Source organism: Camelus dromedarius, chromosome 12, assembly GCF_036321535.1.
Source record: "Camelus dromedarius isolate mCamDro1 chromosome 12, mCamDro1.pat, whole genome shotgun sequence".
Taxonomy (NCBI): Eukaryota; Metazoa; Chordata; class Mammalia; order Artiodactyla; family Camelidae; genus Camelus; species Camelus dromedarius.
The window spans coordinates 9,172,123-9,189,705 of record NC_087447.1 but is presented as its reverse complement, the minus strand read 5'-3'; the positions used below and the strand labels follow the sequence as shown (position 1 = coordinate 9,189,705).

Here is a 17,583-nt window from a genome sequence, read left to right as displayed (position 1 = left end):
GGGGACTGTCTGCTCAGGGGATTGCCATCCCAGGGTACACAAGGTGCCAGGAGTCAGCAGGTGGCCGCAGGAAAGGAGACTCACAAAGAGAACAGCCAATGCAGAGGCCCTGAAGCTGGGACTTGCTCTGGATCTAAGTTTGCTTTCAAGGCTGGAAGTACCTTTCAAGGACGAAACAGGCTTGGAGGCAGCCAAGTGCTCGTCCCAGTTGAGAGCAGGTGGTGGCCCCAGGGCGGTGGACTAATGCATAACATTTTAAAGTAAATGTCTGAGGCCTGATGCTGGAGGCCCTAAGCAAAAAGCCTTCCACACAGCATCCCTTTTATCTTCCGTCACCCTAGGAAGGCGTATTACCAATCAGAGAGGTTGTACAACTTCCCCAAGGTCACAGAGCCTTGAGTCCAGGCAGAGGCAGGGCGCTCCCCCTGGCTGTCTGATTCCAGAGAAGAGGGGGTAGGAGCTGCGTGGAGTGGGTCAGGGTGGGGCTGGGTGGTCCCCGGAAAGATCAGATAAGAAATGCAGTATCTGCACCCCTTCCACCTCCTGCAGGGAGCCCAGTCCAGGACCATGGGCGCCCTGACAAAGCGTGGGGGACAATCCTGCAGCTGGTGGGGAAGCTCGGGCTCTCACTCCAGAAGGTCCTTCAGAGAAATCCTAGCTCAGCATTTCAATTTTTTTTTTTAAGCTGCTGACATTTCTTCAAATGGAAGCTTCCGCTCACCTTGGAGCAGCTGAAGTGTGTGGGTACTGGGAGCAGAGGGGTCCAGGAGCCCAGCTCTCCCTCCCCACCTTCAGGAAGCTCTAAGGGGCAACTCAAAGCCCTCCCCAGAAGTGTCCACATGCCACAGGCCCAGGCCAGCCACACCCATTTTCCAAGATGAGGAGCCCAAGCCTTAGCAAAGGGAAGTATCTTGTTTTCAGATCCCAGGGACGGAAACAGCCGCTTCCCAGGGGTCCAACTTGACTCCTTCTCTGCAGCAACTGCGGGCAAGCACCTGGCCCCAGACAGGCGTGGAGGAAATCCGGTGTCACCTCCTGCGGGCCACTGAGCACAGCCAGGCTGGATCCCTGCCAGTGTGATGCCAAGTGTGGTACTGAGATCAGCAGGGGGCCCACTGCCTGTGGGCCCTCTGAGCCCCTCAGCATGGAGGCTGCAGGAGGCCAGTACAGATCCAAGACATAGGGGCTTCTCCTCCAGTACACCTGGGGCACCTGCAACCACGGCCCTCAGCCCTGGCCCTCGCCGGCTGACAACCCCTGTCCCATTGTGGAGTAAAGTGAGGGGAGCCCAATGTGACCGGCCACAGTTGCTGGTGAATAGGTGAAGAAAGGAAGAGACCAGGGCCTCAGGGCATCCAAGCCTGGAGCAGAGGCCAGCTCCCCCGCCCAGAAGAGGGGAACTCAGAAAGCCACTCCCCACCCTCCCACCCAGTCTGATGGCCCAAGGGCCTCAACTCCTCTCGGGGAGTCCCGGGCAGACTCCAGCTCCAAAAATCATACAAATTCAATACTCCACTCCATAATATATCTGGGTTTGTTTTTATAGAAAAATAACAGCTTTCCCTAAATTTTTCTCTAGGAAAACATGCCATGCTCACCATGTGACTTTATATACCACCCCCCTAGCCCTGGTCCTGTTGGGCCTAGGGCCAGGGCCGCAGGGCTGTGGAGCAGACCGGGGAGGGGCCCAGGAGGGTGGGCAGGGGCCGCAGGCTGAGGCAAGGCCGGGCTGGGGACTGCTGTCGAGCCCACCTAGGCAGCTTAGTGGCTGCCGGGGCCCTGGATGCTGCCTTCACTGGTGGAGGTAGGCTTCCAGCCAGATGTCGCCAGACTTCTTCAGGGACCTGGGAGGCAGGGGTGGGAGAGTCGATTGCAAGATACTAACCCCCTCCCTCCAAAGTGATGAGTGTGAGTAGAAATGTCCGAGTTCCCTATGAGTCCCCTTCCCCTGGGGCAGGCAGCTGGGTGGGGCTGGAGGGGAGGGTTGGGAGAGGAGGCTACACTCATTAAATGGAGTGGGATCTAGACCTTGGGTCAGGGGAGAGGCATAGCTAAGGCCAAATCCAGGCAGAAGCCAGGGCGGGCCATCTCTCCTTCACCCAGCTCTCTCTGTTGCCTCATCTGCTGGGCCCTGTGACCCAGAGATTTGTAAGGCATGGAATCTGCCCACCAGGAGGCTCACATCAGGCAGAGAAACCAGCAATAACAAGAATTTGCTGGAAAACCCCATGTTCTAAAGGGGCCATGCCAAGTGGCAAGGGGTCCAAGGACTGCACTGGGAAAGGTCGTGAAGGAGAAGCAGGAGTTCAAATACCAGTATAGAATGAAGGGAATCCAAATAAAGGGAACTGCATGTGCTAAGGCACAGAGGTGGAAGAGCTTTGGCTGGGAATCTGGCCTCTGTCCCTCACTGTCAAGGCTACCACTGGGACCAAGCCCCACCACTCCTTATCTGGACAGCTACAGGAAACCTCGCTCTGCTCTTTCGGCCCCATCAGTGCATTCCCACAGTCAGAGCAGCTTTCCAAAATCTACGTTCTGTGTGTTGCTCCTCCGCTCAGTGGTTCTCCCACACACCAGCATGCTCCTGCCTCAGGGCCTTTGCACAGCTGTTCCCTTGCCCCAGATGATCTTCTTTCAGATGTCTCCGTGGCCTGCCCTCTCTCCTCCTCCCTGTCTCTGCTCACATGCTGCCTTCTCAATACCACCCATCCTGCTACCCCACTAAAAACTGCAACCCAGCCTGGCACTCACCATGCCCTCTCCTGCCCCACCCTCAGGTTTTGTGGTTTTGTGTTGTTTTTGCCAAAGCACTTCTCTCCTTCTCTCATTTTCTGAAATTTACTTATTTTAACTGCTTGTTTTGTTTCCCCTTCTAGGACGTCAACCCCAGGAAGGCAGGGATCTCGGCCTGTTTTGCTCACTGATGTGTTCGTAGCACACCTAGGACGGGGCCTGGGCCCACGGCAGGGGGTCCCTACATCCTGGCTGTGTGAATAAATGCTGGGAAGGGAGGGAAGGCCCAGGCTGAGGACAGAAAAACTGATCCGAAAGGCCTTAAGTACCAGCTCTTAGAGAGTGACCCGTGTGGGCTCAGAGAGCCAGGTGGGAGCTCAGGACGAGGCTGACCAGGCAGAAGGTGGGCAGGGACCCTGGGGAAGCCCCTGTGAGCAGAGGGCCCTTACCTGATGATGTCCACCAGGGCGGTGAGGAAGGGCTTCACCTCATAGCTGAGGCCGTGCTTGGTGCACAGAGCCTTGACCAGTGGGGCCACCCTGTGATAGTTGTGCCTCGGCATTGTGGGGAAGAGGCTGCGAGGGGAGAGCGTGTGCTGGCACCCCCCCCACTGCGATCTGGGCCCTGCTCACCACCTCCCTCAGGCCCTCCAGGAAGTTCAGGGCTCACGGGGGGAAGACCGGGCAGAAGGGCTCAGGCCTCACTCCCACCCCCGTGGGCCCCCAGGGCCTGTGCTCACTGGTGCTCGATCTGGAAGTTGAGGTGTCCGCTGAACCAGTCAATGAAGAGCGAGTGCTCCACGTTGCAGGTGGCCGCCAGCTGCCAGGAGTGGGCGGGGCACAGGTGAGGGAGGCTGGCATGGAGTCCTGCTCCTGTGGCAGCCCCTGACCCTGGCAGCCCCATCGGGGCCCCTGTCCCTCCCAGCTGGGGCCCCAGCCCCACCTCCAGCTCACCTGAGAGCTGGCCCAGTCCCGGTGCTTCTCGTGGCCAATCTCCTTGGGGATGTGGTTCATCTGTGTGATCCACACGAACCAGTGGCTCTCCAGGACCCTGCGAGGGGAGGCTCAGGCACTGCCCCGTGTCCAGCTCACCACTTGGACCTGGGCCTCAGCTTCCTCATCTGTACAATGGGATTGCAGCAGCCCCTTCCCGCTGGTGTTTCAATCAAGCACCAGTGAGCGCAGGCCCATTGCTGGGCTGAGCCCAGAGCAGCCCTGCTCGTGAGGGTGGACACCCAGAGGGCCACTTGTGAGCTAGGCCACTTCCCCTAGACCTGCCTCCCCCGGGATCCCGCCACTCAACCATCCAGGGAGACAGTACTGTTGTCCCCATCCTGTAGACAGGAACATGGAGGGCTGAGGTCAGGGTCCCTACCGCCTGTGGGTGAGCTCCTCATTCCCTGCTGTCCTGGCATTGGCCATACCTGACAGCCACAAAGAGGAGCAGCGCCCCAGGAACACCGTAGAAGGGGATGTAAGACAGGAAGAAGCGAGCGTAGAAGCTGGCCGCCCAGAGCAAGTCCTGCAGAGGAGGGTGGAGGAGGGCAGAGGACTCGAGTTAGCCAGGAGGGGGAACCAGGGTCATCCAGCCTTCTGCTTGATGTGACTTGGGTGGACATGTCCTCACTCCACTCTGGGCCTGGTTTTCTCAGCCGGGTAAGGGCACAGAGTCCTTGCCAGCCTCATGGGGCTGACCACGGAGGTGAAGGGGCCAGGAAGGGGTGTGAGATGGGGGAACCCCTGCCTGGGACCAAACGCCTTGGAGGGATGCCTGGGATCCTGACCCCCAGGGAGGACACCCCATCATGAGACCCACACCCTGCCTGGTGCACATACTCACTCTCCCCTTTCAAACACACACGCACCCACTCCCCCTGTGCGCCTGCACACACATGTACCACCCCGTCACCTGTACACAAGCACACCTGTTTGCACTGGTGGACAAGGGCTGCCCTCTGTTGCCCCCCCTCCTGCCACCACAGTCACATGCCCAGGGGACCTGGGCAGGGCCCCCACTCACCGTCCACCGCATGTACATCAGCACATACGCCAGATTTTCCACTTCAAAGTTCACCAGAACGAGCAGCGGCGGGCCAACTGCAAGGAGAGGCATGAGGAGGCTCAGGAACAGGGCTGGGGCGCTGAGCAGGCTGGGCGGGGTTGGGGGCAGTGGGGCTCTGCTACTCCAGGAACGCCAGTGGGACTTAGTGCTGGTCTCATCTGGCTAGGGAGACCCCGCATCACCCACAAGGTCTGGTCCACACTCAGTCTGTCAGCGACTGAGCCTTGCCCCGGCGCCTCCTGTGTCTGTTTAGCAGGTTGGGGCCAGCTTACATATCCCCACCCTTGTTGGCCCAACAATTGCCCTAGGACTCTGGGTCACCCTGAAGTGAGGGCACGAAGGAACTCTGAAAGCCCTGGGCAAGGCTGTGGCTGTCTCTGGCCAGAAGGCATCCTGGGTGGACAAACGGCTGGGGCAGAGGCCTGGTGATGGGAGTGGGCACGGGCTGCGGGCGGAGCAACCAGAGACAGGCTGGGAGAGGCCTGGAGGTGCCGGCTTCTGTCCAGTATCGGTGGACGTGGTGTGGATGGCGCCGGCCCGGGCGTGGTCCCCGCCCCGGCCCTGTCCCCGGGAGGACAAGTGGACACTCACTCAGGAAGAAGTACAGGTGCTGGCGGTTGTAGGGTAGGTATCTGCGCTTCTTCTTGCCATACTGTGGAGACAGGCGGCCGCTGGGGAGGGCAGCTGGCCGGGCCCTCCTCGTCCCCAGCAGGGTCAGGGGGCTGGCGGGGGCTGAGGGCCAAGCTGGATTCTAGATTCTAGCACCTGGGCCCACCATCCCCGGCAGGCTGGGAGGTGGGGAGGGGGTGCTCCTGGGGCAGGGGCTCCGCCTGGAGCTAGAGCAGGTGGCGTGGTCAGGAACCAGGGCTGGGGCCTAGTTCCCCTCAGCTGCAGGTCCAGCCCTAGTGTGTCCCCGTCCTCCCCACGCACCTCGATGGACAACTCCCCCAGCAGGAAGACAGGTGCCACGGTCACATCTGGGTCCTTGTGGAAGATGTTGGGCTTGGCATGGTGCCGGAAGTGGCGGAAGTTCCACCAGTGTGCAGAGAAGCCCTGCACGGGAGGGGGGCCTCAGGGGTGGAGCCGGGCCGTGTCCACCACTCCATGCTGGCCTACTTGGGCAGACCCAGCACAGTCCCCCAAGCTCAGACCCTGGCTGCCTACCCCGTCCTCACCTTCAGCTGCCCCATCACAAACTGCTGGGCCACATGGTTCCACTGGGACTTCCTGAAGACAGAGGTGTGGCCCAGGTCGTGCTGCAGATACCAGCTCTGGGCCTGGGGAGAGGCAGGGTCAGGAGCTGGGGCAGGGAGCCACATGGGGCTCAGCCCTGGAGCCCCAGCAAGCCCTCCCCGCTCCCAGGGCACACGCATAGCCAGCACGTCAGTCTAGACCCTTGTGGGCCGGCTTCCTTCTTTAAGAGACAAGGACAACTGAGTTTGGGAGGTAGAGGGGCTGCAAGTCTGTCGTGGAACTGTGGACACCAGCCTTCTGGCTCCCGGGCCTGGGCTCCCTCTGAGTTTATTAAGTAAGGTGCTTCCTCAGTTCATTTAAAATGCAGCTCGACCCACAGATACACGGCTTATGGGACTCTGGCTGGTCATTTGTTCATTCATTCATTCATTCATTCATTCATTAAGCAAATATGTCCTGAGTGTCTGTGTGTACCAGGCCCCATGTCTGTTGGTCCGTTTAGGTGGCTGCAAGACAGTGCGGGGGTCACCTGGGAGATGACTAGGATGAGGGCAGCGACGGTGCTAGGCACCCAGCCGGGGCCGAGGAGGTAGATGGTGAGCCAGGCGAGCACCTCCATGGCCAGGATGTGGCCCAGCAGGAGAGCGAAGAAGGCGGGCTTGGCCTCAAACAGCTTCATGTCCTTGACAGCCTGGCGCAGGGCTCGGAAGTCCTCGACAAGCTGGGCCTGCCAGGGCGGAGTGGCCAGTTAGCTGAGTAAGCCAGGGAGTTCCCAGTCATCCCCAGAAGCCTCCCACAGCCACTCCTCCCCAGGGCCAAGCTCAAGGCCTCTGGCAGAAGGGGATGGAGGGATGAGAGCATCCAGCCTGGGGTGTGAGCTGGGTCGCTGGCTATCAGTGAAGGCTCCCCCAACAAAAGGTGTGGGGTGTGTGAGAAGTAGGGAAACCCTTAGAGCTCAGCTCATCAAAATTCTCATTGTAGATGGGGTCTCAGGGTCCAGAGCAGGAGAGGGGCTTGCCTGGGATTCCCTAGCAAGTGCTGATACAGGTGTCCCTACAGCTCTGCCCTCAACATCTGCCCAGGAGGGGATGGCAAGCCCAGCCTCGGTCCTGGGCCCCTGGGGGTGATTTGGATGGAGCTGCTGCTGGCAATGCCTCCCACCCCTCCAGTCCCCACTGGGGGCTTAGCCAGAATATGGCCCTGCTCACATTCTGGGGTCCGTCCTGGCTGGGCTCCTCCGGGGCCAGCTCTCCAATCAGCAGGGGCTGCAGAAACTTGCGCACGAAACTGAGGTCCTGGTGAAAGGCATGGAAGGCGTCCTGAAGGAGAGTAGACAGTCAGGTGGACAGACAGACAGGCAGCTGGAATAGCACCCAGAGGCAGGCAGAGACAAGGTAGGATTGTTGATGGAAGGGCAGGCAGCTGGCTGTTCAGCAGTCACAGAACAGGCCCACACGGGTCAGCCTTGCCCCTGAGTTCTCCCTGGTCCTCCGCAGCCCCGGGGTGCCCCGCCAGGCACCCCTCAATTGCCAGGCTCTGGCTGTTTCACCCCGCCATGGTGCCCTTCTCCAAACCTGGTTGGGTGTGTGAAAATCTGGATTTATAGAAAGTTCTCCCTGGAAGACTCTGATTCCTTTCATCAAAGGGTTGGACTTTTCCAAAAAGATCTCTGGAAATCTTTCTTGAAATCATATGCTTTTCTAGTGGGTCACAAACATAGATGTACCCAGCTTGCACAAACACAACTAGCAGGTAAAGTGTAAGTGGGGAAACGTGTAATTGAGGACCACAGGGCCACTGGGAGAACAAAAATCAGTTGAGGGCCACACAGCGTGAATTCTCGGGGGGTTTGCAAGGAAGATGCTCAAATAGTTAAACTCATTTGATATTATAAATGGGAGTGGAAAATAGAAGTTTTTTAAAAAATAAAGTAAACAAACAATCTAACATTCCTGTGGTTCTCTGTAAATAGGTGGGGGTGGGGTGAGAAAGGGTTAGAGGAAGAGCGAGACCCCCCTGGCAAAGATAAAGGGCTGGAGGCTGGAGGGCATAGCTCAAGCGGTAGAGTGTATGCTAAGCATGCCTGAGGTCCTGGGTTCAATCCCCAGTACCTCCTCTAAAAATAAATAAATAAACCTAATTACCACCACCCCCCCAAAAAAAAACTAAAAAAAGGGCTGGAGAAAGGGACCAGTCAGGAAGTGACCCCCCCCTCCCCCTCCCACCTCCTCCACCGGGCAGCTCTGCAGTGTGAGTAAACTTGAACTTCACGCCTGGAGCTCAATCAGTCTTCCTGATCTAGCCCTGGTGTCACTGGCTCAGGCTTGTTCCCAGCTCTTCTGCTGATTTTTTTTTTTTAATTGAAGTATAGTTGATTTACAACGTTGTATTCGTTTCTGGCGTGCAGCACAGTGATTCAGTTACACATTCGGTTTTCACTGGAGGTCGCTACAAGCCACTGAATACAGTTCCCTGTGCGATACAGAGCTACACTCCTTGTTGCTCTACTCTGTACACAGCAGTTTGTCTCTGCCGATCCCAAACTCCCAATTCAGAGGCTCTCTCTGAGGGAAGGTGACTGCTGGCTGCTAGAGGGAACACCTTTGCGTTTCCTATTGTCCTCTCTCTAATGAACCTACCAGTTTCTGGTGGGAGTTAAAACAGCTGTGACAGCCAACAGCCGGGTCCCTGGACTTACTGCCGCACATTCCACACTGACCCAGGACGGAAACACCTTAGGCCCCTCCCGTCCCCACTTAGAGGCCACATCTGCAGGGTTCCCCAAGAGGTCCCCTTTCCTGTTGCCTGTGATCTTACTGGCCCAGGGCAACCTGAGGACCTGGGGGCTCAGAGGGTGCAGCTTCTGGAATAACCTAGGCCTTTGGGAAGGCTGACTTGGGGTCCCTCCTTGGAGCTCATGACAGGGGAGGGGGCTGTAATAGGTACAGATCTCATCCTTTCCAGGGAACAGCCTCGAAGGAGGGGCAGCACCCCTGGGAGAGAGGGGTGGTGGGGAGGCTGGCCCCACAGGAAGCTGCCCAGGGCCCAGGGACGGGGGGCGGGGTGCAGGTGACATTCCCAGGGGGGCTAAGAAGGAAGACTGCTCTTGGGCTCAGCTGACCTTGCTGACTGTGACCTTGAGCGAGTCCATTCTCCTGCCTGGAACTAGGCAAGTCCAGAGAGGGTAAGTCAAAGGGGCAAGACCCCAGGGCCTTTCTGGCTCTGGTGTAGAGCATTAACTTTTTTCTTTTCAATTATAGTCAAACATACATAAAATTTACCATTTTAACCATTTTTAAGTGTGCAGTTCAATGGCATCAAGTGTAGTCACATTGTTGGGCAACCATCGCCACCACTCATCTCCAAAACATCTTCACCTCTGCAGCTGGAACTCTGCCCCCACTAAACACTGCTCGCTCCCCACGTCCACCTCCCCCCGCCTCTGGCACCCACCGCTCTGCCTTCTGTCTCTATGAATTGACTACTCTAAGGACCTCACAGAAGAAGATGCATAGAATATTTGTCCTTTTGTGACTGACTTGTCACTTAGCACAATGTCTTCAAGGTCCATCCATGTGTAGCGTGTGTCAGAATTTCCTTCCTTTTTAAGGCTGAACGAGCATTGACTCTGACTCTCTCTCATTTCCTTTGAAACCCTCCGTGACCCCGGTGGCACATGGAGACCACATATGCACAGAGGTGCACAAGCACGCTCAGAGTGTGACACCAGAGGCACACACATGTCACAGAAATGCTGTGCCTTAAGCATGTGCCTTCACACATGCAGCCACCACCACCAGCCTGCCTCAGCACCAGGGCTCAGACACACAGACACATTCAGGAACACACACACAGGCAGAGCCATGAGAACACCCAGACTTAGCCACAAACTCACAGAACTGATGTGTGTCCTGAGGCTGCAGCCCCAGGACTTCCTCCCTCTCAGGCCTCCTCTCTCTCCTCCCCAAGTGGACCCCAGGTGCTCCAGGGCCGTGCCCTTGAGCTAAGAGTCTGTGGGAACAGGTCCACCTCATTGATGCCTTTCCCTTAGTCCTGATGCACCAAAGACAGGCCTAGAGACGCCCTGAGGGAAAGGACAGAGCCAGGCCTGCCTGAGGGACCTCCAGCCAGGTCTGTTCCTTGCAGTGATGTGGGGTGGTGTGAGCCCCCTCAGGGCCAGGTGGGGACATCTCAGAGCTCAAGAACAAGTCTCCAGCTACAGGGAGGGGATGGACAGAGCTGCAGCTCCTTGGAAAGCAGCTCAGCCTTGTGGGGCTGGGTGGGCTGCGCTGAGCCTATGTGTCTTGTGCTCTGAGTCCCAACAAGGTGGGTCCCTGGCCTCAGACCAGAACCTCAGCAAACAAGTTTTTTTCTGAAACCTTGGCTGGGGCCATGTGAACCAGTCCTCTTTGGGCCTCTGCTTAAGGATTCAGGAGCTGGGCGGAAGACTCAGAGAGCTTGAGCCACTTACCCAAGGTCACACAGCTCCATTTGATGGAGGCTGGACCAGAACTTGGTCTGACTGTAAAACTGTGCTTGTGGCCACTTGGCTGTAGCCCCAGGGTAGCTACTCCTGGTCAGAGGGGAGGCAGTGAGTCTCCGAGGTGGGTGGGTGACGGGGTCCTCATCACGAGGCTGGTCACCATCCTGAATAGCCAAGGCCTTGGCTGCTCTGAGATTGGGCTGTGGGGGTCAGGAGGGTGGTCCTGGTGTTTCGGGGGTTTCACTGACCAAATTTCACAGTACTATGGGAGGCCCCACCCTCCCCTATCCCTGGTGCACCTGGAAATGTCCTCCCAGGGGCATGAGTGTGACCCCTGTGACTCTCCCCAACCTAATGAGTGGAAGGTGGTCTTCGGGGCTTCTCTCTAGGTCTTGGAAACTGCGGGGACAGGGACAGGCCCTGTTCACAGCGGTGTCCGCAGAGCTCTGCACAGAGCAGGGGCTGGACGAAAGGTGAGAATCAGCGGACAGGAGTCAAGCCTCCACAGCCCACAAGCCAGGGGTCTGACCCATCCTCCCGGGGAGGAAACAGAGGCTCAGAGTGGTGGGGACAGCTGCCCAGGGCAGAGTCTGCAGTGGCGGAGCTGGGATTCAAACCCGGGTCTAACTTCTGCGACGTCCCTGCCCTCTCAGGATACAGCCACCACCCTTCCTGGCATCAGTCCCTGGAAGCCTTGGAGTGGCTCCTGCCCTGTCCCCTAGACCCGCTGTGAGCTCCGTGCAGCAGCTGGTGAAGGGCAGCCGTGGGGGGCACTTGGGAGCCAGCCTGCCAGGGATGGAACCTGAGCCACCACTTAGGGGTGGAGGCGCGGAGCCGCAGACAAGGTCACACTCCCTCTGTATTCTGCATTTTCTCCTCGGTAAGTCAGGAACCACAAATGCTCATCTCATGTGGCTTCTTAGAGCACTGAGGCAGTGCAGGGAGAGCACTTAGAAGGGCCTGGCGTCCAGTGAGCTCCAGCTGAGCTCCAGCTGAGCTCCAGTCTCCTCCCTGTGGTCTCCCATGCCCTCCTCCTGGGTCCAGCCAGAGATTCGGGCCACAGGCAAGAGGCACGAGGGTGGAGGTGGACCCTGCCAGTCAAGGCCTGACCGGCCTGAGGCTGAGAAGCAGGAGGGGCTGATAGCCTCCTTCCACTCCAGGGATAAGGTAGGGGTGGGGACCATTTCTGGTCACTCTCCGGAAGAATCTGGAATGTTCCAGATCAGGAAGCGGGTGGAGTAGGGAGGGAATGGAGCAGGGCTGCTGGGGGCTCAGGGAGTCTGGGTCTGCTCCTTAAGCCTCGGCTGGGGAGGCAGTAGTGGGTTGTGGAGATGGGGGTGGGGGGCTATATGCCTCAAAGGACACACCCAGGAACTGGTCCCTTTCTCCCTCTCCCCGGGGGAAAGATAACACAGGATCTCAAGCCCAGCAGTCAGATGCTCCTTCCTGTCCTCTTCTGGCCACTCCCCACAGGGCCAATGAGGAGGTACTATCATATCCCCATTTTATAGGTGAGGAAACTGAGGCACAAAGAGGCCAAAGGGCACACAGCTCTGAACAGGAACATGCAACTCCTGCCCGTGCAGCAGAGCCCAGCTCAAAGACAGATGTCCCTGAGAAGCTGCCCCCCCAGTCCCCCAGCACCCCTGGTGATGGGCGTGGGGGTGGAGGGGATCTTCCTTCAAGCACCCTTGGCCTCACAGGTGTCACTGACCCAGCGATGATGGCCCAAAGCGGCCAGGCCTTCTGGCCCTGGGTCCTCTCCACCACTGAGCTCTGGCTCTTTCCCGCTGTCTCATAAGAAACCCACGCAGCTTGCGCGCCCTGGGGTGGGGAATGCAGGAGGCTGCCAGGGTGCTTAGGCTACCTGCATATCTCTGCTCCCAGAGTTCTACATAGTCCTGACGCCTCTGCTCGGGCACTGCACCCCTCAACCCTGCGTGAAGTATTGAGTGGGTAGGGACATTACAGAACTGTCTCCTATGAAGCTCAGAGAGGTCACTCTTCATGGGGAGCAGCCATCAGGCAGCCCTCAGGGCAGCCAACATGGTGGGTGGAAGCAGTGTGGGCCCCGGAGCCAGGCTGTCTACATTCATGGCCAGGCCCCACTCTGCGGCCCCACCCTCACTCCATAGCCTAGAATCTGCCCAGTCCTGCTCCTCCCTAACTCTCACCAGATACAACCCCCACCCTCTAAGCCCAACGACAAAGGCCCTGATCTTTGAAGGTTCCAAGAAGGTCCCTTTAAATCACCCATATTCAGCCTCAGTCTCAGCATCGGCAAAATGGGCTCACGTTAGGACTGCCTCTTGAGATTGTTGTCTGAAGACCACATGAGCTAAATCTTAATGGTTCCCACTGGGGCACCTGTGCTCACAGCATAATGTGCCCCATCCTGGACACACCTGCACTTCAGGACCCAGGTGAACGGCCACCTCTTCCAAGTGGCCTGCCCTGGGGAGGGCAAGTCCCCATCATATCTTAGTCTCCCAACCACCCTTCTCCTCGGAGGCTCTGCCTTCCCCCTCCTCATTTGGGATCCTTTTAAATAGATTCCCCTGTCTTCCCTGCTCTGCCCTCCACGCTCCCCTTAGAATAAAACCAAAGTCCTGCTTCCCTTGATACCTCTGGGCCTCACTGCCTGCCCTTCTCACTGCCCTACCCCAGCCAAACTGACAGCTTTGCTGGTTTTTGAATGCACGGAGTTCAGTCCCACCTCTGAGCCTTTGCCCCAGCTGGTGCCTCTGCCAGGGAACTCCCTCCTCGCAGATTTTTCATTCACAGCTGTATCTTCAGAGGTCAGAACAGAGTTTGGCACATAGGATATGCTCATTGGATATCTGCTGATGCATTTGATGATTCAATAATTGAAGAGTGAATGAATGAAATAAACAGCTCAGTGTCAGTGGAGCAGGAGGTTCAGAGCTTGGGTTGTGGATTCAAATCCCAGACCTAGCACCTAATTTCAGTGACTTTGCCTCTCTGAGTCTCAGTTTTCTCATCTGTAAAATGGAAATAACAATACCAAGCACCTGTCCCTTGTTTCTTGAAGGGTAAAAGGCAGTATCTATAAATCAAGCAGTGAATTCGGAGCCTGGCACACAGTAGGTGCTCGGCGCACAGCCATGGTGCACCCGTGACCAGCAGTGGCTGGGCCTCACCCCTCCCTGGCTGGCTTCACTAGTCACAGGCCATCTATGACTCTTAGACAAACCTGGCCCAAGGCCCAGAGCACTCTCCCCAGGGTACCCGGCTTTGTATCCCAGGATGGCCACAAGCTGATTTCATGGTACAGGAACTCTGGGAATTTCCTGGCAGGAAGGCTTCCATCGCCTAAACATGAGAACAGCTGATGGGCGGCAGGGGCTAGTAAGGGGTGGCTGCAGGAATACAGCCCTGGCCAGACGGCTGTCCCCCACCTGTGCTCCAGGGCCAGGGATGAGGCGCCTGCGGTCTGGGCTGGACCACACAGGGCACTGGGCTGATCCAATCCCTGCTCTGCCCTTTGGGCCCCCATGGACAAAGACTGGCATCCCCCAACCCCAGCTTCCTCAAAGCCCCTTTGGCCTGAACAGACCAGGTATTTCTGGCAACTCCAGCCCAGTGTTTGGGGCCTTGGGGAAGCTAAGAGATGGTTTAGCACAACTCTTTCCTGCTACAGACATGAATAAACGAGATAAGGTCACTCAGCAAAGGAATGGCTATGCCATGGCTGTCTACTGCACTCTACAGTCTGCAGAGCACTCACACTTATCAGCAGGCAACATACAGTGACCTGGAACAACTACGTGGCAGCTCTGGGGCCACAGAGCTGCGAAGGCACAGTCCTGCCCTTAGCCGGCTCACTGTCTCAGCTGTTCCCACTCTACAAGTGAGGAAACTGAGGCTTCAAAGAGTGACATGCCTGGTTCAAGGTCATTCAGAGCCTCCAGTGGCAGAGCCAGGACCTTGCCCCAGGGAACAGACAGGGTGTCTTAATGGAAATGGGAAAACAGACCTTACTGATGACGAATCAATGAGAAAACTAGCATGTGGAGGTCTCAGGGTTGAGAGCTAAAGGTACAACGAGGTTTCCACACATAAGGACCCCCAGCACGGGCCTAGGCACCAAGCAGGAAATAGCGATGAACACCCTCCATGGTCTTCCTCTCACCAGCCTCCATCCTGTCCTTCAGGTCAGAGGTTGAAAAAGGCCAGAGCAGTCACCCCTGGGATCCTGGAGGGGTGGCCAGGATTCAGCCCGGCTGAAGGGGAGGGGCTCTGACACCTCACATCCCCCCACACGCCGGCAGCAATGCACACGCGTGTAACTACACACACAAACATGTGCAGCGCTCACGCATGTGTGGGCCTGGACACACTCACACACTCACTGGCCCACAGTCAGCTTCAACTCCGTGGCCACCGCCTGGCCCCTCAGCACCATGCACAAGGCTTTCTGTCAGTTTCTAGAATTTTGGGAGGTTTCTGATCCTAACGTCTCAGCTTCCTGGGGTGAGGGGAAGTGAGGAAGAGAGACTTTTTCCCCTAAAGAGTCCCGTGAAGTTCGCCCAACCCATGGGAGAAGGCAGCGGGCAGGGAGCAGAGAGTCCCAGCAACAGGGACACTGACCCCTTCAGAGATCAGACATAATCTCTTTTCTTATCTAAAGTTTGCCCGTTAGGGATTCCTCTCCTGGAATCTCAAAGACTTTCCTGATACCCAGTGTGACCAACCCAGAATTCTGAATGGTCAAGGACAGAGTATCATGGCCCCAAGTCCTATTGTCCAGATGGGGGACTGTGGGAAAGGGGCTGGTAGGAGTCTCGTCTTGACAGTTGCTCTGCCAAATGGTCCCACTGGACAGACCACTTTCCTCCTTAACTAAGACATGTCTAGACATGGCTGGAAAGGGGAAGTTGGGGTCTACAGAAGCCAGCCTGTTCCTGGGGTGACTATGGTTCGAGATGAGGCCTTTCCCAGCCTGGCTGGCAAAATTCTCCCACATGCAGCTGCCAGCCCAGGAGAGGTGAGTCACTGCCCCTCAGCGCCATTTACAGCAGCTCTTGGGAAAGCCACAGACCTCCAGGCCCTGCCCAAGCTTTGCTGCCCAGCCTCCAGCCACTGATGGCACCTCTTTGCCAGCCTGTGGGGAGCCCGCCCTACCGCTGGCATCCAGCAAGCACCCAGCACGAGGAATCGGGTCTGGGAGAGGAGGAGGAGGAATCTCAGAGAATTAGGGAGGGCTCTCATCTAGGGCAAGTGCTTGCTGCCATGACACACCCACCTCTGAGAGCCCCTTCCCCCCGGCATGGATCTGTTCCAGCCCAGCCCTGGTCCATGGCCTGGTCTGCGGGTCCTCACGCCAGGACGTCGCCTCTTAACTCCACATCAAGCCCCGGCTAGTCCATCCCAACTCTGGGTCCCTAGCCAGGAGGTCAAAGGTCACAGAGTAGGAAGGATGCTACGGCCCGGCGGGTGGAGCAGGCCCTAGCGAGCGCCACGCTCCACCCTGCCAGCGGTGGGCGACCTTACCGTGGCGTCCTCAGCGCCGTGGTGGCCGATGAGGCGGCTGCCCCCGGGGTGCCGCTGTGCCCAGCGGCTGATGTCGTAGACGCGACGCTCGATGACCAGCCACTTGTCGCCCGGCAGGTTGTGCGGGCGGATCTGCTCCCAGCGGAAGGTGGGCAGAGGCGCCCCCGGCTGCGCGGGTCCCCGGCCGGGCTCCCCGACGCCACCCATGACTGCGTGCAAAAGTCCTAGCGAACCCGGGACCTCGCTGAGGCCGGAGCGAGACTCTGAAGGGAGCGTTCCCGGGGACTTCCTCCGCCGCCACTCGCTGCTCCGCGGCCCCGCCCAGCCGCTGCGGCCGCCGTACGAGCGTGCGCCTGCCCGGCTCTCGGCGGGCAACTTTTCCCTTATAATCGCGCTGACAGCGCTCGCCTCGCCCCCTCCCCGCGCCCCGGCCCCCTCCCGCCGCTGTCCCCGCGCCCGCCCCAATCCCGGCGCAGCGCCTCGGCCCCCATTGGCTGCACCGCGCTCCGGCGGGGCTGGCGAGGCGGGCGGCGTCGAGGCGGGGGCGCCCCGCCCTCAAGACTCCTAGGCCACCACATCCTGGCCTGCTGGGAGCACTGTCCGCACCCGCCGCCCCCCCACCCCCACGCCCACCCCCACCCCGCCCTGGCTCGCGTCTCGGTGGGGCGGGGCAGGAGCCGGGGTCTGCCGCGCCCTCGGGGGCGGGGCCCAGTCGGCTCCGGGTGGGACCCCCAGAACAACCGAGTCTGCGAATAATGGGCTTCCGGCCGCGCCTCCTAGAACGTTAAATCCTGAGCACACAGAGGTGGGGACAGTACCCTGGGCTGACAGTAAACAGCTCTCAGACCACGGGTCCCCAACATCGGCGCAGCGAGGCCTCCCCATCGGGCCGAGGTTACTGGCCTGGCAGCCCCCACCCACGAGGGCATCATCTGGGGAGGTCGTTGGACTTCCTGCCGTCGGGGCTACAGGGTTGGGGATGCTGCAGGGTAGCCACCGGGGAAGGGGGAAGAAGAGCAGGAGCACCTGAGTGGGGAGTGGGGTGCTGTCATTCACCGGATGCTGATGCTCCGCTGGCTGGCTTACTCGTGATAGTACCTTCTCTTATTTTTCACTTAAATCCCTTTTGAGAGTGTAGGTTGCTCCCCAGATTACATTTTTTTTTTTGAGACAAAGATACCTGTTTCTAAAAGTTAAAAATTCACACTTGACTTGGAATGAAACGAGATGAAGGTTATACTACAGGGCAGCAGGTGTCAAACTTGAGAGCACCTCAGAATCACTGGAGGGCCTGTTAAGACAGACTGCTGGGCTCACCCCCAGAATGGGATTCAGCACGTCTGCTTTGGGGGCGGAGAACTGCATTTTAACAAGTTCTCGGGTGATGCTGATGTACTGGTTTGGAGAACACACTTTGAGAATCCTAAATTTTATCTTGGTTTAACAATTTGTAGGAAATCATTGTCACTAATATTGGTGGGACAGGTGGGCCAGGGTCCAAAGAAGGGGTGAGGGGGCCTCTGGGTTCTCCTTGGTACCAGGAGCACCTGTCTTCTGTTACCAGGACAACCAGTAAGGCCTTGCTGTCACCAGAG

General features: G+C 58.1%; 1 protein-coding gene across 2 annotated transcripts; it reads right to left on the bottom strand.

Annotated features, from left to right (window-relative positions):
- Window positions 1–1,520: 1,520 nt before the first annotated feature.
- On the bottom strand, window positions 1,521–16,393 carry FADS3 (fatty acid desaturase 3). 2 transcript variants are annotated; one of them, XM_031459476.2, is made up of 12 exons: window positions 15,989–16,393; window positions 7,200–7,286; window positions 6,521–6,718; window positions 5,973–6,074; window positions 5,728–5,850; window positions 5,389–5,449; window positions 4,756–4,832; window positions 4,160–4,257; window positions 3,690–3,786; window positions 3,476–3,555; window positions 3,186–3,311; window positions 1,521–1,844 (listed from the first exon to the last, which is right to left on the bottom strand). In XM_031459476.2, the coding sequence occupies exons 1-12, from the start codon at window positions 16,193–16,195 to the stop codon at window positions 1,793–1,795; spliced, it is 1,308 nt and encodes a 435-aa protein (XP_031315336.1). In that variant the 5' UTR covers window positions 16,196–16,393; the 3' UTR covers window positions 1,521–1,792. The 2 variants fall into 2 exon arrangements, with proteins under 2 accessions (XP_031315336.1, XP_031315335.1); XM_031459475.2 differs by having other exon boundaries at window positions 7,200–7,310; window positions 15,989–16,392.
- Between the last annotated feature and the right edge of the window lie 1,190 nt (window positions 16,394–17,583).